Source organism: Typopeltis vanoorti, chromosome 25 (assembly GCF_054136105.1).
Source record: "Typopeltis vanoorti isolate ZY-2024b chromosome 25, IOZ_Tvanoo_1.0, whole genome shotgun sequence".
Classification (NCBI taxonomy): Eukaryota; Metazoa; Arthropoda; class Arachnida; order Uropygi; family Thelyphonidae; genus Typopeltis; species Typopeltis vanoorti.
Window position 1 is genome coordinate 51,732,252 of NC_143573.1, and position 21,044 is coordinate 51,753,295.

Here is a 21,044-nt window from a genome sequence, read left to right on the forward strand (position 1 = left end):
ATTTAATAGGGAAGCAGGTAGACAGATTTAACAATAAAGAAGTAAGCTTACCTGTATAGTCTGTTTGGTTGAAAACGACAATGGCATTTCCTTTATCCACTTTGGTGATTACTTTTTCTCTGTTGTTTTTCATTTCTTGTAGAGCTTCCTTGGATAGGTTGGGTTTTGGTAGTTTTGCTTTGGTCAGAACACCAGCTACATCCAGTTTGATATTGTTGGAAATATGGTTGGGAAGGTTGCAGATTCCACCTGTATCATTATTTCTTCGGAAGGTATTTTCTCTGGAGCTAAGGCGAAATTGCGGCCACATGCAAGTGCACTGTGTGCTTCAGGCTTCAAGATAACGGAAGACAGGTTAGTTACCATGCTGAATGGAAGTTGGGGTTCGGAGGTAGAGTTCCTTTTCAGATTTTCAAATTTTTTGATGTGCTGACATCGTATTTTTTAAAATTCTTTGTCTGTTGAAGCGCACGAGACATTGAGAATCGTCCGAAGGTTGTGGTTATTATCCTTCATCCAAGTGTAAGCAAACAAAGTTTGCACCTGAAGTATCTTCAGAACTGGGGAAACTCGTGATAAAGGTGGTATGACTTCACATCACTTCCTTAGTATCCGTAATGCAAACATGTATAATTTTTATGCATTATAGGAAGGGTCACTACCTAGACCAGTTTCGACCTTTATTGAGGTCTCATCAGTGGAAGCCAGATTGCCAAATATAAAAATATGATTTCTGCATTACTTCAACCTTGGTATCACCTCTGGATCTGGCTCCCTTTGTATAATACCATGCATTATGGGAAGGGTCACTACCCAGACCTGTTTCGACCTTTATTGAGGCCTCATCAGCGGGAGCCAGATTGCCAAAAGGTGTCTCACCTTATAATAATAATGTGAGACACCTTTTGGCAACTCATATATAAAAATATGACTTCTGCATTACTTCAACCTTGGTATCACCTCTGGGTCTGGCTCCCACTAATGAGACCTCAATAAAGGTTGAAACCGGTCTGGGTAGTGACCCTTTCCATAATGCATAGCATTATACATGTCTGCAAGGAGATGTGCTTTGCATTATGAGATACTAGGTAAGTGATGAGAAGTCAATCCCACCTTTACTATGAGTTTCCCCAGTCCTGAAAATACTTCAGGTGCAAACTTTGTTTGCTTACACTTGGATGAAGGATAAATCCAAGTACAGTCGGGTCTCTTTTTATGCGGTAGGTACGTTCCACAGAAAATCGCATATAAAAAATTGCACAAAAAAGGCCTAACTTACGTTGAAAAATCGGGGATACTTTCCATAGTTTTCTAAAACCGAAGCAATGAATTAAAATAAACCTGAAATAGCATTAAAAAAGTTTATGAAAATTCAGGAAAATAAGAATGCCTAAGTTTATTTTTAAGCTTTATTCATTTAATTTTATTTGTAACATTTTACATTTAACATTTAAAGGCAATGGTTCTTCCTAAACAGAATTAGCTTCACCCTCGTTCTGTGATTTTTTTTCTTCTATCAATGTAATCTGTGATTAAACTGCGATGATGATTTCACTAATTTTTTATTCTGCTCGCGATATCCAGACATACAGTTCTTCAGCTCACGTTGGAATTTAAAGGCTCGTTCAGAATTTGTGTCATTAACAAGAAAATGATTTTCCAATTTATTGCACAGTTCATGACCTTCTTGAATTATATTTACAGTGAGGAGGACAGGTTTTTCTTCCACTTCACTATCGTTTTTCTGGATTTTTGATGATATTTAAAGTTGATTGATATCCAATAATATCATCGTCACTTAAGGCATTATCCACAAGCAATTCGTCTACATCGTTCTGGCTAAATGTATCAAAACTTTCTCCACCAATTTCATGTGCCAATGTAGATGATTGCATGGTTGCACTGTTTGCAATACATCCAGGCCAAGCTGCTTTCCAACAAGCATTTAAAGTTTGTGGTCTTATTGCAGTGATAGCAGATGCATCATGATTTAAGCAGTCCAAAATAGAAATTTTTTTCCAAACGTCAATTACTGTTAATGATTCATTTTCTAGTTTATTCAATATAAATTGAAAAGTGTGCTTAACGTAATATTTTTTAAAGTAGCAATTATGCCTTCATCTAATGGCTGAATAATGCTTGTTGTATTGGGTGGAAAAAATACTACCTGCACATTTGGATGTTCTAAATGCGAATGACTCGGTGCATTGTCAACAATTAATAAAACTTTAAAATCGAGAGCTTTTTGTTTCATATATGTTTCCATTTCTGGTAGAAAGCAATTATAGAACCATTCAGTAAATACAGCAGTTGTTACCCAGGCCTTTGTATTAGCCATCCAATGTACCAGTAGCTGTTTTAAATCTTTATCTTTTAGAGCACATGGTCTTAGAGATCGATTTACTAGGAGGGGTTTCAACATTCGATCTCCTGATGCATTGCTACATAGTAACAACATTACTCAATATTTGCTTGCTTTAAACCCACTTGCTTTTATCTCAGACTTTGCGATGTAAGTTTGACTAGGCATTTTCTTCCAAAACAATATTGTTTCATCAGCGTTAAACACTTGATCGGGACAATATCCACCATCTTCAATAATATTGGCTAACTTCTCTTGAAAATTTTTGGCTGATTCTTCATCTGCTTCTGCAACCTCGCCTGTTATCTTCACGTTATGAAGTGCATTCCTTTTTTAAAAACCCAGTTTAGCATTCTTTGCTAGCCGAAAATTCTTTATCAGCCTGGGAAGCAGAAGTAGGCAGCTCCAATTGCTTCATCTGTTCATAAAACCGAAGAGCTTTTTGTTTAATTAAATAACCACTTATAGGAATTCTTCTTTGAGTTAATTCTTCAATCCAAGTTACAAGTGTTCGTTAGGTGTTTTCTAGTAAAGCATCTCTTGAGTACAATGATAAATTGGCACTTAGTTTTGTGCCAGCCATAACAGATTTTCTTATTGCAGCTTCATTCTTTTTAATTGCTCTTATAGTAGTCACTAAATTAAAATGTTTACCAATCACCGTAGATCCTCTCCTTTTGCTAAACGATCTAAAATTGCAATTTTCATTTCCAAAGAAATTGCTTTTCTTTGGTGCTTTTTTTTCTCCATTGGGTCAAATTTAATTAATCATTAATTAATGATCAATTATTAATTAATAATAAAAAATCAGCTAAATTAACAATTAATTATTAATGAATATATTACAAAATAACCAAGGTGTTCCATGAAAATTTCAGGATTTGTGAAGTTTTTCCGTCGTAGGAAAAGTTTGGGAAATGCCGGATTACCCTATTATCGGAATGGATTCTCCTTCTGCTGACATGCTCGGAAGTGTCGAAAGGTCTCGTATCTGTGGGCGTGCACAGCATAACTTGAAATCCTCATAAAAAGAGACCCGAGTGTATATAATTTCTTGGTATCTTTAATTTGTAGTATAACCAAGAGGGAAAACTTTCAACAACTAACTATCTCTAATCCAGAGTATTATAATAATAAGGTGAGACACCTTTTGGCAACTCATATATAAAAATATGACTTCTGCATTATTTCAACCTTGGTATCACCTGTAGGTCTGGATAGTGACCCTTCTCATAATGCATAGCATTATATATGTCTTCAAAGAGATGTGCTTTGCATTATGGGATAGGATACTAAGGCAAGTAATGTGAAGTCATATCACCTTTTACCACAAGTTGTCACAGTGCTGAAGATACTTCAGGTGCCAACTTTGTTTGCTTACACTTGGCAACCAATGCTATGTTTTTATTTATAAGAAAACCTACTTCTCTTTGTTTGATATCTGATCTTTTCCAATAAAGCATATTTCCTGATTTTAGTATTATACATCCATTCTTCTGATTTTCTCTTTGCTTTGCTTAATCCTATTTCATTTTGCTGATTTTCTATTCTAGTTCTTTAACTTTTGCATTATCTGTTGATACTCCTACATTGTATAATAATCATGAAAATAGTTTTCTTGCACTTTTACTATTTTGTTTCAGAGTAGCATGTCTGTTCTGACAGACAGTTTCTCTATCAAAGTTGGTTCACAGGGGATGGTAAGGCCCAATGTGAACCAACAGGGGATGGTAAGGTAACCATGAATATACTATACAAGAACAAACATGTATAGTATATTCATGGTTTTAATGGGAGAGTCATCTTTTCTCCCACAGTGACAAACTAGCATGGGTGAGGATTGCAGTAACCCATCTAACTAGAGCTGTGGATAGCCAACTTTAATATTATCGCACCTTGCTGTACAAATGAATAACTACATTACCTCTGTCCCTACCATGTGTACACTGTCTGCCTTGGAATATGTCTGAGTGATCAAGAAAGCTCTCTAGTCAGATGTTTCTACAACAAGGAGATAGTAGACACAGTTGAGAAGCCACTCTTCTGGAGTACCAGAAGAGTGGCTTCTCAACTCTCATCACCCAATCATACTTCCCTCTTTAGTCTTTGTTCCTCAGTATTATCCAGTCTTAGAGGCCATGCCGGTAGAATACACTGCCGTCAATACATCCTCAAAACATTCAAGCCCCTTAACCATGTTAAGATAAGGATTCCAGCAAAGGGGCCAGAATGTTTAAGCAGAACTAAAACTACTCTCAAGGGTAGCTGAGCACATGCTTAAAGCAAAAATAGCATGAAAAATAGATGACTAAGATGATGCTTTTGAATTAGATATCTGGCAATAGAAAAATTTGGAAGAAAGTTGTTAATAAAAAGTATTCAGGATATTGATTTTCATATCTATTATTTAATGTTTTAATTTATAATATTTACAACAGTTAATATTATAAGTGGTGTCAATATTTTCTTTTGATTAGATATTTTTGGTAGAGAACATGGCTCTAATAAACAAATCGCTTCTAAATCTTGTGCACTTTCTTTGGTACGCCAGCTGTATCACTTAGGTGTTATAGAAGCATATACTGGTATTAGTAAAAAGAAAGAGACTGATAAGGTAAGAAAGCAAATTTATTTTTTTTTTCTTCTATCATTCTATTAACTTAGAGAATAAAATCTCATAATAAGCAAGAATAATGATGCAGATACATTACACGTGATCCAATAAGAATATTTGAATTACTATCTTATATCTACTTGTATATATCTCCATATCATTTCAGTATAACAGTTAGTTTTCTGGTACAGTATATATTGATGTATTTTTGCTTTTCTCTTTAACTGTATACAGATGATGTTGTTTCCTTTATTTTTATCATTATTAAAACTATTCATTCCTCTTCTCACATTCATTGATTTCTGTATTCTGTGGTTTTTAGTATAATAATAGGCTATACAGTAGATGTCATTCTGTCTACATATTCCTTTCATCTTTGTTTGTAATGAGCAATTTCTTTAGTATTTATATTTGATTCTTTTGTTTGATATATCTATATTCCATGTTATCATCATTTATAAGCTAATGATCAGAAATTCTACTGCCTTTATTATTAAACCTCCATTGGGTGAAGGACTCATTGACGAAGGCTGCACTAGCTGTCACGAAATTTCTTAAACTTATTTACACTAGATGCGCTCACTACTTCAACAGACAAACTGTTATGCTCACTCATGGCTCTGTGAGAGAAAATTCTAGCTCTTACCCTTTCTTCACTTTATGTGGGTTTAACTTCTAGGAATACTCCCCCTCCCCTCCCTTGTCGCCTTCTCACATAACTTATAATGAAAATTTTTATCAACCGATATTGTATAATGTCTTCTCAAAAGTTTTATCAACCTACAGTCATTCTTTCTTTTCCTTACTTGCAGCTTAACAATAAAATTCTTTTGGGTTGCTTTAACCTGTGCAGTTGGTTTCTTTTCACACTATCTTAGCTTTCTATACAATACTCGTAAGTTTTCTGGCCTCAGCTTTGTAGAAATCCTGGGACAGCCAAATGATGCAAGTTTGCTAAGTAAGCCTTTGTCCTCTCACTCTTTTATTCTCATGATATTCCTTGCACATCCATTTCCCTCCCATTCTATTTGTTTTTCAAACTTTAGAGACATTCAGAAACCTCATCATTGAAGCATCTTTTCAAATCTTCCTATGCACTGCTGATATCCTTCTCATTCAACATTTGATACCATGGAACCTAAGGTAGTATTCCTATGAGTTTGTCATAATTTCCAGATTTGTAGTTCAGCATATAACCTGTTCTGATTGGAACAACCATATGGTTGGCTTCCCAGGTCAGTACAGCTTGATCATTATCACCAGCTGGTGGCCAAACAATCACATCCTTAACTCAGAAACCTGAAGCTCTAATCAAATTAAAACTCTTTAGCCTCAGGTTGCTTCTTTCACATGCTACTCAAGAAAGTTTTCATGGAACAGCTTAATAAATTGTCCTTTGTGCTTATTGTGAGTGTTCTCTGCTTTCTAATCAATATTCATATAATCGACGTCTTCCATAATAATTATTCATTAGTACTCTTCTGGGAAATTTGGTAATGCATTTCTTCTTCCTCAAATGAACCACCAAGTCAACAGTTTGGTAACACTCCCACCACATATTTCATTCTGTTAGCCTCCATTTCACACCAGATAGTCTCAAACTAAGTACTATATGGGAAATTATTACGATTATTACTTTCATGTGTTTCTATCCTAATTGGACTCAATTCATTGATATCATTAGTAGTACTCCCCCCCCCTTCCTCTTCTGTCATTCCTAAAAATACTGTATTGCTTGCACTCTATCTCAGTTAATTACAACATCCAACTTTGAGAGCCAGGTTTCACTCACTCCTTAGGCCACAAAGTATTCAGCAAAGCAACACACTTAAACATTTTGTTTTTATCTCTTTCTCCATGCCCAAATGCCAAATTGAAGAGTCGGTTGTAGTGCATTTCCTTGTAATTTGCCCAAATAGTTATATGAAATACCATTTAATTTGAAACTTCTGTTTTCAGTCTCTAAATCTTTTCCCATTTAGATTTTCTGTATTTCTTATATTGAAATACTCATAACTGTTCTATGAATTACTTAATTCTGAACAATTGAGAAAAGGTTCACAATTAGAGACATTGCTGACCATTATTAGCTTAAACCACACACACATATGTGGATGGTGCAACGTGAAAATTCAGCTACAGGACCCCCCCCCCTCTTATTTATTTCGTATAGAAACACAAGTAGTACAGTAGTAAGTGGCACAACATGATTTACAACAAATTAGGATACATTACAATGAGATCAGCTTAGATTTGGTAGGTGAATTATACAGGGAATAATAATTAACATGAAAAAAAGGAACCTATACATAACTTATATACAATAAACGTGGTCAGATGTTCCTCCAGTATCTTGCACAATCAACTGCTCTTTCTGTGCAGGATATAAGATCCTCTTTTGCACAAGGCGATGGAAGAAAGGGACAAGAAAGGTGTTCCATGGACTGAGTTGTCCCACACTCACAATTGTCTGGGCCAGTGAGGTAGCCCCCATTTGATGAGGTTTTGTTTGCAGCATCCTGTCATCCAGAGTCTGTTTAGGCTTTTCCAGTCCAAGTGGGCACCGCGTGGAAGATGTTCGGCTGTTGGAATACCAGTATTATTTTCAGCATACAATGCAAGCTATTGTTGAAGTCTTGTCTCTGGGAGGTTTTTAGGTGGTTCAACAGTTGTCAGGAAGCTATGTCGGGATCTTAGTCTTTAGGGCACTGCAGTCTGGCCGAACAGTGGGTGGCGTTCATCATTCATTTGTCTGCTTCTTTCATCAGCTGAGAATGCAGATCTTCGAATTGAAGGGGGGGTGCAATACCAGCCAAAGTATACGGGTCTTTTAGTGGTGTTGGTTTCAGGCATCCTGTAATTAAGCATCAGCTTTCATTCAATGCTGGATCAAGCTTTTCAGCATTGCAGGATCTGGACCATACTGGGCAGGAATATTCAGCAGAAGAATAGCAAAGGGCCAAGGCAGAAGATCTCAATGTGCTAGGGTCTGCACCCCATTTGGGGGAGGTAAGCTTTCTTATTATGTTGTTTCTTGCATTCACTTTTGCCTTTGTGTTTTCTATGTGGGTTTTATATGAGAGGGTGCGATCAAGAGTCACACCGAGGTAGATTGGTTTCCAGGAATGTTCTATATTAGAGCCTTCCCAAGATTTCTTGGGAAGGTGGAAAAGGCCAGTCTGGGTTTTCAAGGGGTTTGGTTTTAGTTGATTACCAGTACAGTATGTGGTTAGACTATTTAAGGCAAGTGATAGAGTAGTTTCAATGGACTTGAAATTTTTTGACTGAGTAGCTATGGCAAGGTTATCAGCACAGATAAAATTTCTAGTTCCTGGAAAGAGGGGGGGATCATTAACGTAGATGTTGAAAAGTAATGGTGACAACATGCTTCCCTGCAGGGAGGCCATTTTTTTGGTGGTGCCAGCAGCTCTTCCTACCCCCAAGGTCCACGTAAAAGCGTCTGTTTTCCAAGAGTGATTGGATCAGGAGGACAAGGTGATAGTCTCTGGTTATTCTGTATATTTTATTTCTGAGTGTGAGATGGTTTATGGTATCATATGCTGCAGTTAGGGCTACAAAGACTACTCCTGTGGCTAGTTTTTGCTCATAACCATTTTCTATATATTGAGTGAGGTTGAGAATTGGCAATGTGCAGGATTTGCCTGGTCTAAAGCCAGCCTGCTCAGCAATAAGATGGGGTTCGATTAGGGGTTATAGCCTATTCAAAGTTAATCGTTCATAGAGTTTAAAGAGGTTGCTGAGTAGTGATAGAGCTGTAATTTTTTTGCTTCGGTTGAGGTTTTCCCTGGTTTCAAAAAGGCCTCCACTTTGGCATGCCTTCAGATAGTTGGTATCCTTAGGGTTCTGAGGCAAGTGTTGTATAGGTTTAATAACCACTCTTTAGTCCTGGTTCCAAAATGTTTAATCTGTTCATTACAGACATCATCAAGGCCTGCATATTTTCTAGGTTTTAATAAGTTTATGGCAGCGTTGAGTTCAGTGATGGTGAAATCTGAGTTAATAATATTTTGTTCCTCACTTGGGGAACAAAAGGATCTTAGGAAGGATCCTAAGATCCTTTTGTTCCCCAAGTGAGGAACAAAAGGATCTTAGAAATTTGTGTGTTTCTAAGGATCTTATTTTTTGTGTGTTTTTTTAGTGAATTTTCCATTTAGCAGCAGCTGGTGAGCAATTTGATTAGCTGTTACCTGCAGATGCTCATATGGCTTAGTGAAATTCTTCCTAATTCTGTTGATAAAGTTCCATTCCTTTCTGCTACTATGGGTCATATGAAGGGCTTCTATTTCTTTTTTCCATGGGGAATGCCTTTCCTCTGCCATCTTGAAGCATAATTTTTCTCCTGCTTCGATAGTCTCGTCTGAGAAGGGATTGGTGTTGTAAAGTTGTAAGTAATCAGCATACTGGACTTTTATGTCACTGGAAAGGCCTGGAATGTACTTTTTGCGGCATCCTCAGGGGATGTCATTGGTGGAGATTTTCCTCAGTGTTCAACCCCTCTCCCCCCCCTCTCTTTCTCACACACACACACACATACAGCAACCAGAAAAATTGAAGAGAGGTACCATCATACAATTACAGAAATGACATATATCAAATTCCTATATATATATATATATATATATATATATATATATATATATACCTTCAAGGGATGTGCAGGATATGATAGTACTACATGAAAAAATTACATCATTACTAACTTCCTACCTACAATTTTCCTCCAAATCAGTCTGTTACCTGTCAAGACTCCAACATTTTCAGATCTTATATTTTTATCTTCTAAAGCACTTTTTACTGTATCAATTGGTCTTCCTCTGGGTCTGTTTCCTACCAACCTGGCAGAGAAGACTTGTTTTGCTAATCTTTCCTCTCCCATTCCATTTAAATGACCATACCATCTGAGATTCTCTCTGCTAACACATGCCTAGATGCTGACAGTGGCAAGTTCTTTCCTAATATCCTCGCTTTTAATATGATATTGGCATTGATACCATCTGTTCGTGCTTCTAATCTTTCTCAGGACTCTCATATCTGTAGTCTTTGGTCAGATCTTATATTTCTATCTTCTAAGGCACTTTTTACTGTATCAATCCACCTATATCTTGGTCTTTTTCCTGCCAACCTAGCAGAGAACACTTGTTTTGCTAATGTTTCCTTAATCTTTCTCAGGACTCTCATATCTGTGGTCTCTAGTCTTTGGTTAGATCTTATATTTCTGTCATCTAAAGCACTTTGTACAGTACTGTCCAAGTGCTTTCTGAACTATGCAATGCAGCCACTGTAAGACTTTTATACCTCCATACTTGAGCATTTCTGGTCAAATATTATTACATAACACCTCCAGGGAGTCTAAGATTCATCGAGGGAGGGAACCTATTCTACAACTCTCCATCTCCACCAACCACAACTACCTTTATTATCTACACCAATGCCATCTACTGCCGACCACCACCACCATTAGTATTGTCACAGACAATCAGAAACATCCATGGCCACGACGGGATTCAAACCCGCAGCCTTTTGGCTGGAGAGTTGATACAATAACCACTCCTGCTGCCTTTCCACATTTCAGGCTTTTGATGGCTTTTTCTACCTTCATCTATGGATATGCATTCTTGATTGCATGCTTTGTCAGTGTTTTTTACCACAGTGCTGTCATCTCTGCTAGTTTCATTTAGCAATTTTTCGAAGTAATTACTCCATACTTCACGGATATCTTTTTCTCCAGTTTTCATATCACCCTTATCATCTCTAATTCCTTTTAAAGTACTTTTTCCTCCATTTCTGAGCTTCTTCAACAACCTCCAGAATATTTTGCCACTTTCTTGATATTCATTTTCTATGTTCTTACCAAAGTCTTCCCATGACTTTTGTTTAGCTAGTTTTACAGAGTGTTTTATATTTGTCTCTGTATTTAAGAGCACAAGCTGATTTATATGCCAGGTACTTTTGATATGCTTTCTTCTTTTATTTTGCTGCCTTTTTAACTTCCTGTGTCCACCATGGAGTTCTGATTTTTCTATCCTTACAGACAACCTCACTACATACCTCTCTGACTGATCAATCAGTGTTTTCTTCAGGGCTTGTCACTGAATCTAAAAGGTTTGGTTCCTGTTCTCAAACTCTTATTTATTCTTCAATCATGTTTGTGTATTTTAGTCTACAGCTCACATCTGAGAGCTGCTTAACTTTTATTTGCTTTAAAACTTTCTTACATGTTATTCTTTTCAATATGAAATTCAATTTTATCCTGCTCAAGACTAAATAGTGATCACTTCCAGTTTCAAATCCTCTGTACACTCTGGTGTCCTGCACCAGGGAGAAAACATCACTATCAACAATAACATAGTCAATGAGAATTTTCTTATTCCTTGCTTCTTCTCTCCATGTGAATTTGTGCACATTTTTATGTTGGAGCATTGTGTTAGTAATAACCAGTCCATATCCTGAGCAGAAATCCAACAGGTATTTGCCATTATTATTAGCTTTGCTCTTTTCTCCAAACTTTTGCAAAATATTTTTGTATGTTTAATAATCATTTCGTACTCTGCTATTTGTGATCCCCCAACAACAACCAAATTTTCCTTTTTCATTGTGTCAGTTGCTTTTCTAAAGCCTCAAAAAATTCTTCCACTTCTACTTTAGTAGAACCTTCTGTGGAATCATAGGCACAAATAAGTTTCATTGTCCGCTTCCCCATTCGGATTTTTAATATGATATTGCCATTGATGCCACCTGTTCACACCTCTAATCTTTCTCAGGACTCTCATATCTGCCATCTCTAGTCTTTGGTCAAGTGTTTTACTTCTGACCCAGCTTTTAGATCCATAAGTTAAAACTGGTTTTTGAATACTGTCTTGTTCCGAATAATTTCTCTCTTATTTCAATTCCATATGAATTTATTCAACTGACTTCCTGCCATACCAGCTTTGTTGATTCTGTTTCTATTTTTCCGTATTTAATTTACCATCTTCACTGCCTAAGTAGTCGAAATCTTTTACTTGTTCCACAGGTTCTCCGTTCACAACGCAGTTGACATTTTCAACGTTTCTGCCTGTTTTCATTGTCTTTTTATTGCTGACCTTCATACCATATCTATCACAACAGCTATTCAATTTAATCAGGGAATCTTGCAGGCTTGTAGCGGATTTATTTAGAAGTATAACATCATCAGCATAAAGCAAAGAACTGACATGATATCAGAATCTCCAATTCTGATGTCATGTTTAATACCACTTTCCTTCATAATGTGATCCATATAGATAATATACATCCTTGTCTCACACCAGATTTAACATTAAACCATCTTCCTGTACTTCCTTCAATTTTAACTGCTGACTTACAACTCAAATAAAGACTAAGTATTGCTTGATATAATGCCCCATTGACACCATATAACTGTAGTGTATTGAATAGCTTCTCTCTTGGCACCTTATCATATGCCTTTTCCAGAGCGATGAAACTTAAATACAGATCTTTGTTATATTAGAGCTCTACTCCAATTATCGGGAATTCGTCCCTCTGTCCAGGCTTTCTGAACTATGCAGTGCAGCCACTGTAAGACTTTTATACCACCATACTTCAGCATTTCTGGTTGAATATCATCTCCTCCTGCTGCCTTTCCACATTTCAAGCCTTTGATGGCTTTTTCTACTTCAAGTATGGAGTAATTACTTTGAAAAATTGCTAAATGAAACAAGCAGTGATAGCACAGTGGTAAAAAAACACTCAACAGGCACATAGTCAGGTAGAAAACTATTCCTCATTAATAAATTTTTCACTTAGTATACATATGTAAAGCTGTGAAAAATGAACATATGAAGTAAAATTATTGTGAGATATTTATTGTTTGTTATAGTAAGTATTATAGTGGTGTTTTGCTATAATTAGAACCATTGTATTGAAATATTTACCCCATATAATTGTAGCATTTTGAACATTTTTTCTCTTAGCACCTTTTCATATGGCTTTTTCAACTTTGCAAAAACTTAAAGCAATCCCTATTATAATCCTTGGATTTCTCTGTTGTTTGCAAAGCAAAAATCTGTTTCTGACTACACCTATTTGGCCTCAACCCAGCTTGTAGTTTCTTTTCCACAATTTGTTTACATCCTTCCAAAGTATGCTTGCATAAATCTACTGAATACCTGAAATAATTAGTAGGGTAATTCCTCAATTATCACATTGTTTTAATTCCCCTTTTATAGAAATGCACTATGAGAACTGTACTGCAATCATCCCTCATCAAACTTTACAGGCTCTCTGAATTGTGGACTGTAACCTTCATGCTTCCAGGGTTGAGGTATTTTTTATTACCTGGATTACTCTTTTCTGCTTTTATCCCTAATAGCTTTTTTCAACTTTGATTATTGATTTATATCAGGGAGATGAATATCCCAAATTTGCTAGGAGTGTGGTGCACATCCACTCAATAGCAATATCAACAATATTGCTATTGGGTCAAGTTATGCAGGGGTTATATTCAGGGTGTGCTATATGTGTGATGCACACCCATGGAATAGCAATATCACCAATATTATATTTTTGCATTTATTTCCATTAAAGACCCCCTAATTGTTTTTTTTGGCTTCGTGTGATTTCTAAAATTAAACTCAGTACATTAATGCTTCATGAAGAGAGAGTTTTTGATGCTTAAACTTAGCATCACATTCGCGTTTAATAGCCTTGGTATGCAGTCACAAATACATATAACGTTGAGCCCATTGAACAGAAGTACAGATGGCATACTGGGTCAAATTCTTAGCGTTTCAGTGGTTTTAAACTGCCCTGAAGGCGAGGCAGGGTGAGTGCTGAGACAATAGTACGTGGTGGCAGTGATTAGTTACTGTGTCTGATGCATGCATGGAACATAGTCTGCAGGAGAGGATTCGTTTGAGTGATAAACAAAAGCTGCTTGTTTTTCTTGCTTCTGTCTAGTTTGGAAAGTTTTTAATGGTATGGGGCATTTTTATTCTTTCTAAACAACAGATGTAAAGATTTATCTATTCCTGGATAAAAATGAATACTTCTATGTATTAAAAGAAGTTGTTGATCTACAACAAAATACTAGCATATGTGAGATAGCTATTATTGATAAGACAGAAGAGCTACTGACACACACGAATTAATAAATAAAAATAACAAATGTAGAATTCCCAAAAGTGTGGCTAATTTCGATAATGATCGTACATAATGTATTTATTGCATAAAATGCATATGGAGTCTCAGGAAACAAGAAAATTATTGGAAAACAATGCGAAATACACATAGCATGCATAGCAAATTTTACGAGATGTGCTGTTCCATCAAACAACATCTATTCCTGCCATGTCTAAATGAATCACCTGATGAACATTATTAGTTCTCTCTCTCTCTCACCCTCTCCCCTGCAGTGGCAGTTTATGATCAGTTATTTATTTATACTTTGCAAAACAAATCTCTTTTTCCTCTTCTCGTCTTTTTTTTTTTTTTTTTTTTTTTTTAATTATGCCATCATTAATTCACTTATTCATGTCTAGACTTCATGGGATTGCATGCTATTCACTCTACCCAGCAACTTATAGGACACAGATCACAAATGTCAATTATTAATAATTCGTTTGCCATTAATGCGAGTATTTCTACTTGAACTTGTTCTGTCGTTTTACATTTTCCTATTCTCATATGACGTATTAATGATGGTTCACATGTTTACACCTTTGAGTAATTCAAATATACCAACCAAATATAGCATTCTCCTTCATTATTGTTTTCTAATATATTTAAAAACAAATCCCACTGTAAGCAGATTTATTTACATTTGACAGATTAAAGTATTCAAGGTTATCCTACAATTAATTACATTTGACCAATTAAGATGAGCGCTGATGCACTATGCACTCTTAAAACTTGCATACATAAAAATGTGGCCAAATTGACGTGAATTTTGTAGCACAGGGTTGCATAAGCCACACAACAGCACACCTAACTGAAAGGGTACGCGACACCACTGATATATATATATATATATATCGAAAACATCAACTGCATCTGAATCGAGAATCTATAGAACAAGTAAAACATTTCAGATACTTATGTGCAATTTCTTGTGATGGCAAATTAAATAAGAAGAATTAATGAGAGGATCGATCTTGCTGATGATTAACATCATACTTCAGTCTGTGGATGACTCTTCAACTCTGCTTGCTTTCAAGCTTCTCTTCTGATTACTGTTCTTGTTTTTTGCATATAATCTAGTTTATGTCTAGTTATTCTATCGTAACACATGCAAAATTTCCATATCTAAAACGTTAGGTTAAGATATTTGCTGTAGCAAACTGTCCAGAATAACTACAATATCTTTCAACTTTCAGTTGGTTGACAGGCAGAAAAGAAGAAATTAAACAGCACTGAACAAAACGGTGCAGCAATCTAAGAAATTGTTTTGACTTCACATGGTCTGTTCTGTTATGTTACTCTATTTTTATGTAAATGCTGGCATAGCTGACATGGTCGAGCAGTTTAAGCATATCTGCTCTGTGATCAACATGCAGTAGTTTTGAATACCTCTGTGGCCATGGACATTTGTGATAGTCTTTAGGTGGGAGATGAATTTCATCACACAGTGCCAGATGCTTTCACCACCTGCTTATTGAAGAACTGAACTGACCTGGAAAATTCCATGTTTGGTCTCTAGAGCAGGGTTTCTGGATTATGCAAAAATGAATAAAAATGCAAAAAATATAATAAATAAAAATAGAAAAAAATTCATGACCCACCCACAAATAAATTAATAAATAAATAACAATTAGAGGTGCTACTCTTCCAAATACAAACCAAAATCATCATTCTTGATCATTTGTTTATTGTATTTTTTTTATATGTGTATGTATCTAATAACTAATTTGGCAATTTATTTTACAGTTAGAACCATATGAGGTGAATCTAGATCCAAATACTGTTGATTTACTTGAAGAATCTCTACAGATATTGAATCTAGTTCCAGTTGAGATCCCACAGGTATTTCTTCCCTCTCTTTATATTTAAGTTGTCATCACTTTATAACTTATATTAAATACGTTCTTCTAAAAAAAATTGTTACAATATTAGTTATTCAGATGACATCATTTGAATGCCATAAGGTCACTCACTCACTCGCAGCCTGTCCTCTACTGACTATCGAAGTTCTTTACTATGCATTTATTGTGCACTTGTGTGCTCAAAACTTGATTATGGATCCCAGGTTTATGGTTCAGCAAAGAAGAGCACACTCCAGTGGTTGGACCCTACCATCATCTGGTGCCTTTCACACATCTATTCAAAGTCTTTATGTAGAATCAATGAAACAGTTTATCACTCAGGCAAAAATATATGTTGCTCAACTATGGCCTAAAATGTCCCTTCCTGATCACCCTACATGGACCAGTTTCTTTTCCCTATATCACAAAGCTCAATATCACACAAATCAGCCATTCGTCCTTTTGGTATGCACATCAAAGAGGTTATGGAAGCTATAGGCATTAACAACACTACCTGTATGAAACAAACCAGCAAACCCCACCCCCACACACATACACACAAACACAAGCAGGCTTATACCTCATCTTGACCTCATCTTGCAACCTCTCACTCAGTCAACTGCAGAAGTCTCATACACCTCCATATGTCTACCTTCAACTGTTTGATGCCCATAGATCAGTTCACTCTGATTTCTTGCCCATCTACAATGATGGTTCAAGATTAGAGATCTCTGCTGTTGGCAGTGCTGCTGCATTTCCTAATATCACGATCTCTAACCAAATCCCATCCGATTGCAGTAAGATCAGAGATCTCTGTTGGCAGTGTTGGTGTGTTTCCTAATATCACGATCTCCAACCGAATCCCGTCTGATTGCAGTAATTATATAGAAGAGTTACATGCCATTGAGCTCACACTTATACATGTAAAAGAAAACTTGTACCAAAAGTGCGTAATTTGTATAGACTCTTTAAGCTCTTTACAGGCTATCTCTTCTATACACCAGAGAAGTATTCTAACATCCACACCCAGTGCTTGGTGTGGTTACAGCTGTTATACAAAATAAAGAACCTTAATTTTAGTGCTCAGTTTTGTTGGATTCCAAGCCACATCAGAATTAAGGGAAATGACACCACAGATGCATCTGCTAGATGAGCTCATTCCTACTCAACATCTTGTTTGACCATTCCATTCACAGACTACACAAATAATAAGATCAAAGTTAAAAGTCCAATGGGCAGTACTTCTGGCAGGAAGCACCAACAAACTGCATGAGATTAAACCTGAAATTAGGCACTGGCAGTCTAGTCAATGTAGGAACAGGAGAGAAGTAGTAGTAGTTCTAGCTATGCTCTGCATAGGCCATAGTCATCTGACCCACTCATATATACTGAGTGGGTCAGATGATATATGTGCAAGGAATACAACACTCGTCTCACCATTAATCGTATTCTGGTGGAATGCTGGCGCCTCACAAAAAAAAGAATAGCATCTTTAATCATCTTCCTCAGCCCTATACGCCCAGACAAATGCCATGGGGCTCAAATTGTATGATGTTTTTAAATTTCTACAAAAAATCAGCCTGTATAAGCACATTTGACAGTAGATCCCACATCACTCAATTTTGTACATACACATAATCTTATTACTTATCATTGACTGTTTAGGTTCTGCTACAACTTTCTTGTGATTTTACTCATATGCAGATACCATGTTATTCAATTAAATTTTAGTACATATATATTATTTAATAAATCACCTTAACTATTTATATACTGCTCTAATCTCCAACTTTGTGTAGTACTGTGGCTTAATTTATATCTGATCTTACCTTGATCTTTGTTTGTACAAAGATCAAGTTTTTACATATATGCTAAGTTGTCCTCAACTAACTACTTATCTGCTGCTGTAGCCTCTACTGTACTTCTGCTTATATGTAGATATCACATTGCTTAATTTAATCTTATGCATATATTTACTACTTGACTGTAGTAACTGCTGCAGGTTTGTTTTTTGTGAAAGCCATATTGTTTAACTTATAATTATGATTATAATTTTCTTTTAATTATGATCGCATCACAGGTTTCATTATTTAAAAAAAAATTGTTTAACTTGACTTTTATCGATTTTATCCTTAATTGCCTGTGAATGGCTGTAACTTTTTAACCTTGTGTATTGTTGTCCTTATACAGTTTTATACATTTTTATGCTGATGCATTTTTGATTATTTTGTGTCGCTGTGGCCTCGGATCTTATGCCAGGTGTTATTTTTTTCTATAATTTTATTTATATGAAGACACTGTATAAATTAACTTTGTGCATTTTAGCATATATCTTTATTTTTTTTTTATTTACTAATGTATTTTTGATTATCTGTGTGCAAATGTAGCCTTTGCTGCCATTTCGTCTATGTGTAAATACTCTTTTGTTAAATTTTTGTAACTTTCTTAAACTTTGTGTACTGCTGCAAACTTTTGTTATGGCACAATATCACCATTGTAGTCTTTGTGCCAATAAAACAAACTAAACCAAACTGGCCTGTTTTTGGCTTCTTTGTTTTGGTAACACCTATTGTGTTTGCCTTGTCCTAATTCAATTCTGTTTTCCATTTCTTTTCTGTTGATGCAACTATCTGGATATTTCTGCTTGACTTTTGCTGGTCTCCTGTTTTGCCTATCTAAGAATTTTGCTATGGAGTGTTGTTTTCACTCCAGATATGATGTGGAAAACCACTCCAAAACAGTTGCTTTCATACAGTGGCTCATTTGCATATACTGCTGACAGTGCAGTCACTTCAACCCTCGTTGTATTATTTACTGATAATTAAAAAAATATTCTAAATTTAATGTTTGTTTTTAAAGGTATAGGTAATTATATTTCATAGTCCGCGTGGTTAGCATAGTGGCTTTGCGCTTCGCAACCATATGACTGGGGAAGGAGTGTCCCAGGTTCGATTCCCGTCGAAGACGTGAGGAATTTGAGGACCTTCATCAGCCATAGCCAAGTTAGCTGGTCTTGGGCGCGGGCAGTAGGGTTTTTCCGCCAGTTTATCTGGCATTTTTCATCCCGCAAGCAGGCAAACTGGCCCCGTGAACATATGCCTATACAGCCAAAAATATATCCCCCCCAGCGGCAGACCAGGCGACAGGTCGGTTGGGAGTGGTACTAACAAGTAGTCGCATCTAAGTAACACGCGGACCCTGCAGAGAAAGCGGGAATAACGCGTAGTGAAAGAAGAAGAAGAAGGTAATTATATTTCATACTTCATTAATTAGATATGAATCCTTTGCATATAGATATGCACTTTTGAGACAAAGAATATGCATAAATGCAATAGATTTATTACAGTAAAATATATATTCACAGTTGTGGTATTATGGATGGTGCAATTACTCTGGCTCGAAACAAATTATATGTCATCTGATTAAGCTCTAGTTATGCATGCATAGTGAAATATACATTCATGTATATATATATTAGTATGTTTATATTTTGTAAAGTCCATTGAGAAATATGCAAGGAATAGTTTTGTTTTGTTTTTTTTGTGAAAAATAAGTAACCATAATAAATCATTTATAATGAAAAATATCATCATCATCAAATTCCTGCCATGTACCCTCAAGGGGTATACAGGATATGATAGTACTACATGAAAAATTTACATCATTACTAACTTCCTATCTACAATTTTCCTATAAAAACCGTCTGTTACTTGTCAAGACTCCAGTATTATCATTATCAGATCGTCTAAGGCACTTTGTACCGTATCAATCCACCTATATCTTGGTCTTCCTCTGGGTCGTTTTGCTGCCAACCTGGCAGAGAACACTTGTTTTGCTAATCTTTCCTCGCCCATTCTATTTAAGTGACCATACCACCTAAGATTAGCTCTGCTAATGCATTCCTGGATGCTAACAATGTCAAGTTCTTTCCTAATATTCTTGTTTTTAATATGATATTGCCATTGATGCCATCTGGTCACATCACTAATCTTTCTCAGGTATCTCATTTCTGCGGTCTCTAGTCTTTGGTCAAGTGTTTTACTTCTGACCCAGCTCTCAGATCCATAAGTTAAAACTGGTTTGAACACTGTCTTGTATACAGCTAATTTAGTGTTCCTACTAATTTCTCTCTTATTCCATATGAATTTATTCGATTGACTTCCTACCATACCAGCTTTGTTGATTCCGTTGTCTATTTCCATATTTAATTAACCATCTTCACTAAAAATTGTGCCTAAGTAGCTGAAATGTTTTACTTGTTCCATAGGTTCTCCATTCACAACACAGTTGACATTTTCAATGATTCTGCCTATTTTCATTGTCTTTGTCATTTTATTGCTGACCTTCATACCATATCTATTACAACAGTAATTCAATTTCATCAGAGAATCTTGCAGATTTGTAGCAGATTTATTTAGAAGTATAACATCATCCGCATAAAGCAAAGAGCTGACATTAACATCTCCAATTCTGTTATCATGTTTAATACCACTTTCCTTCATAATATGATCCATATTGATAATGTACATCCTTGTCTCACACCAGATTTAACATTAAACCATCTTCCTGTACTTCCTTCAATTCTCACTGCTGACTTACAACTCAAATAAAGACTAAGTATTGCTTGATATAATGCCCCATTGACACCATATAACTGTAGCATATTGAATAGCTTCTCTCTTGGCACGTTGTTGTATGCCTTTTCCAGAGCGATGAAACTTAAATAACAGATCTTTGTTATATTCCCATGCTTTCTCAACTAATTGTCGTAAAGTGAAGATCTGATCCTGACAGCCTCTATTTGACCTGAATCCAGCTTGTTCTTTACCAAGCTTTTCTTCCACAATTCTTCTGAACTGTTTCTCAAGTATACTTGCATATATCTCACCAGGAACACTCAATAGGGATGTACCTCTGTAATTCTCACATTCAGTTTTATTTCCCTTTTTATATATGGGTACTAAGAGAGCTCTACTCCAATCGTCTGGAATTCGTCCCTCTGTCCAGGCGTATTGAACTATGCAGTTCAGCCACTGTAAGACTTTTATAC

At 35.9% G+C, this 21,044-nt stretch overlaps 1 protein-coding gene across 1 annotated transcript in view; it reads left to right on the top strand.

Moving 5' to 3' along the window:
* LOC150092745 (ATP-dependent RNA helicase A-like) overlaps positions 1 to 21,044 on the top strand; it is a 337,554-nt gene that overhangs the window by 115,973 nt on the left and 200,537 nt on the right. Inside the window, 2 exon segments of the mRNA XM_090414778.1 lie at positions 4,840 to 4,976; positions 15,900 to 15,995. Coding sequence (XP_090270904.1) covers positions 4,840 to 4,976; positions 15,900 to 15,995 — 233 coding nt within the window.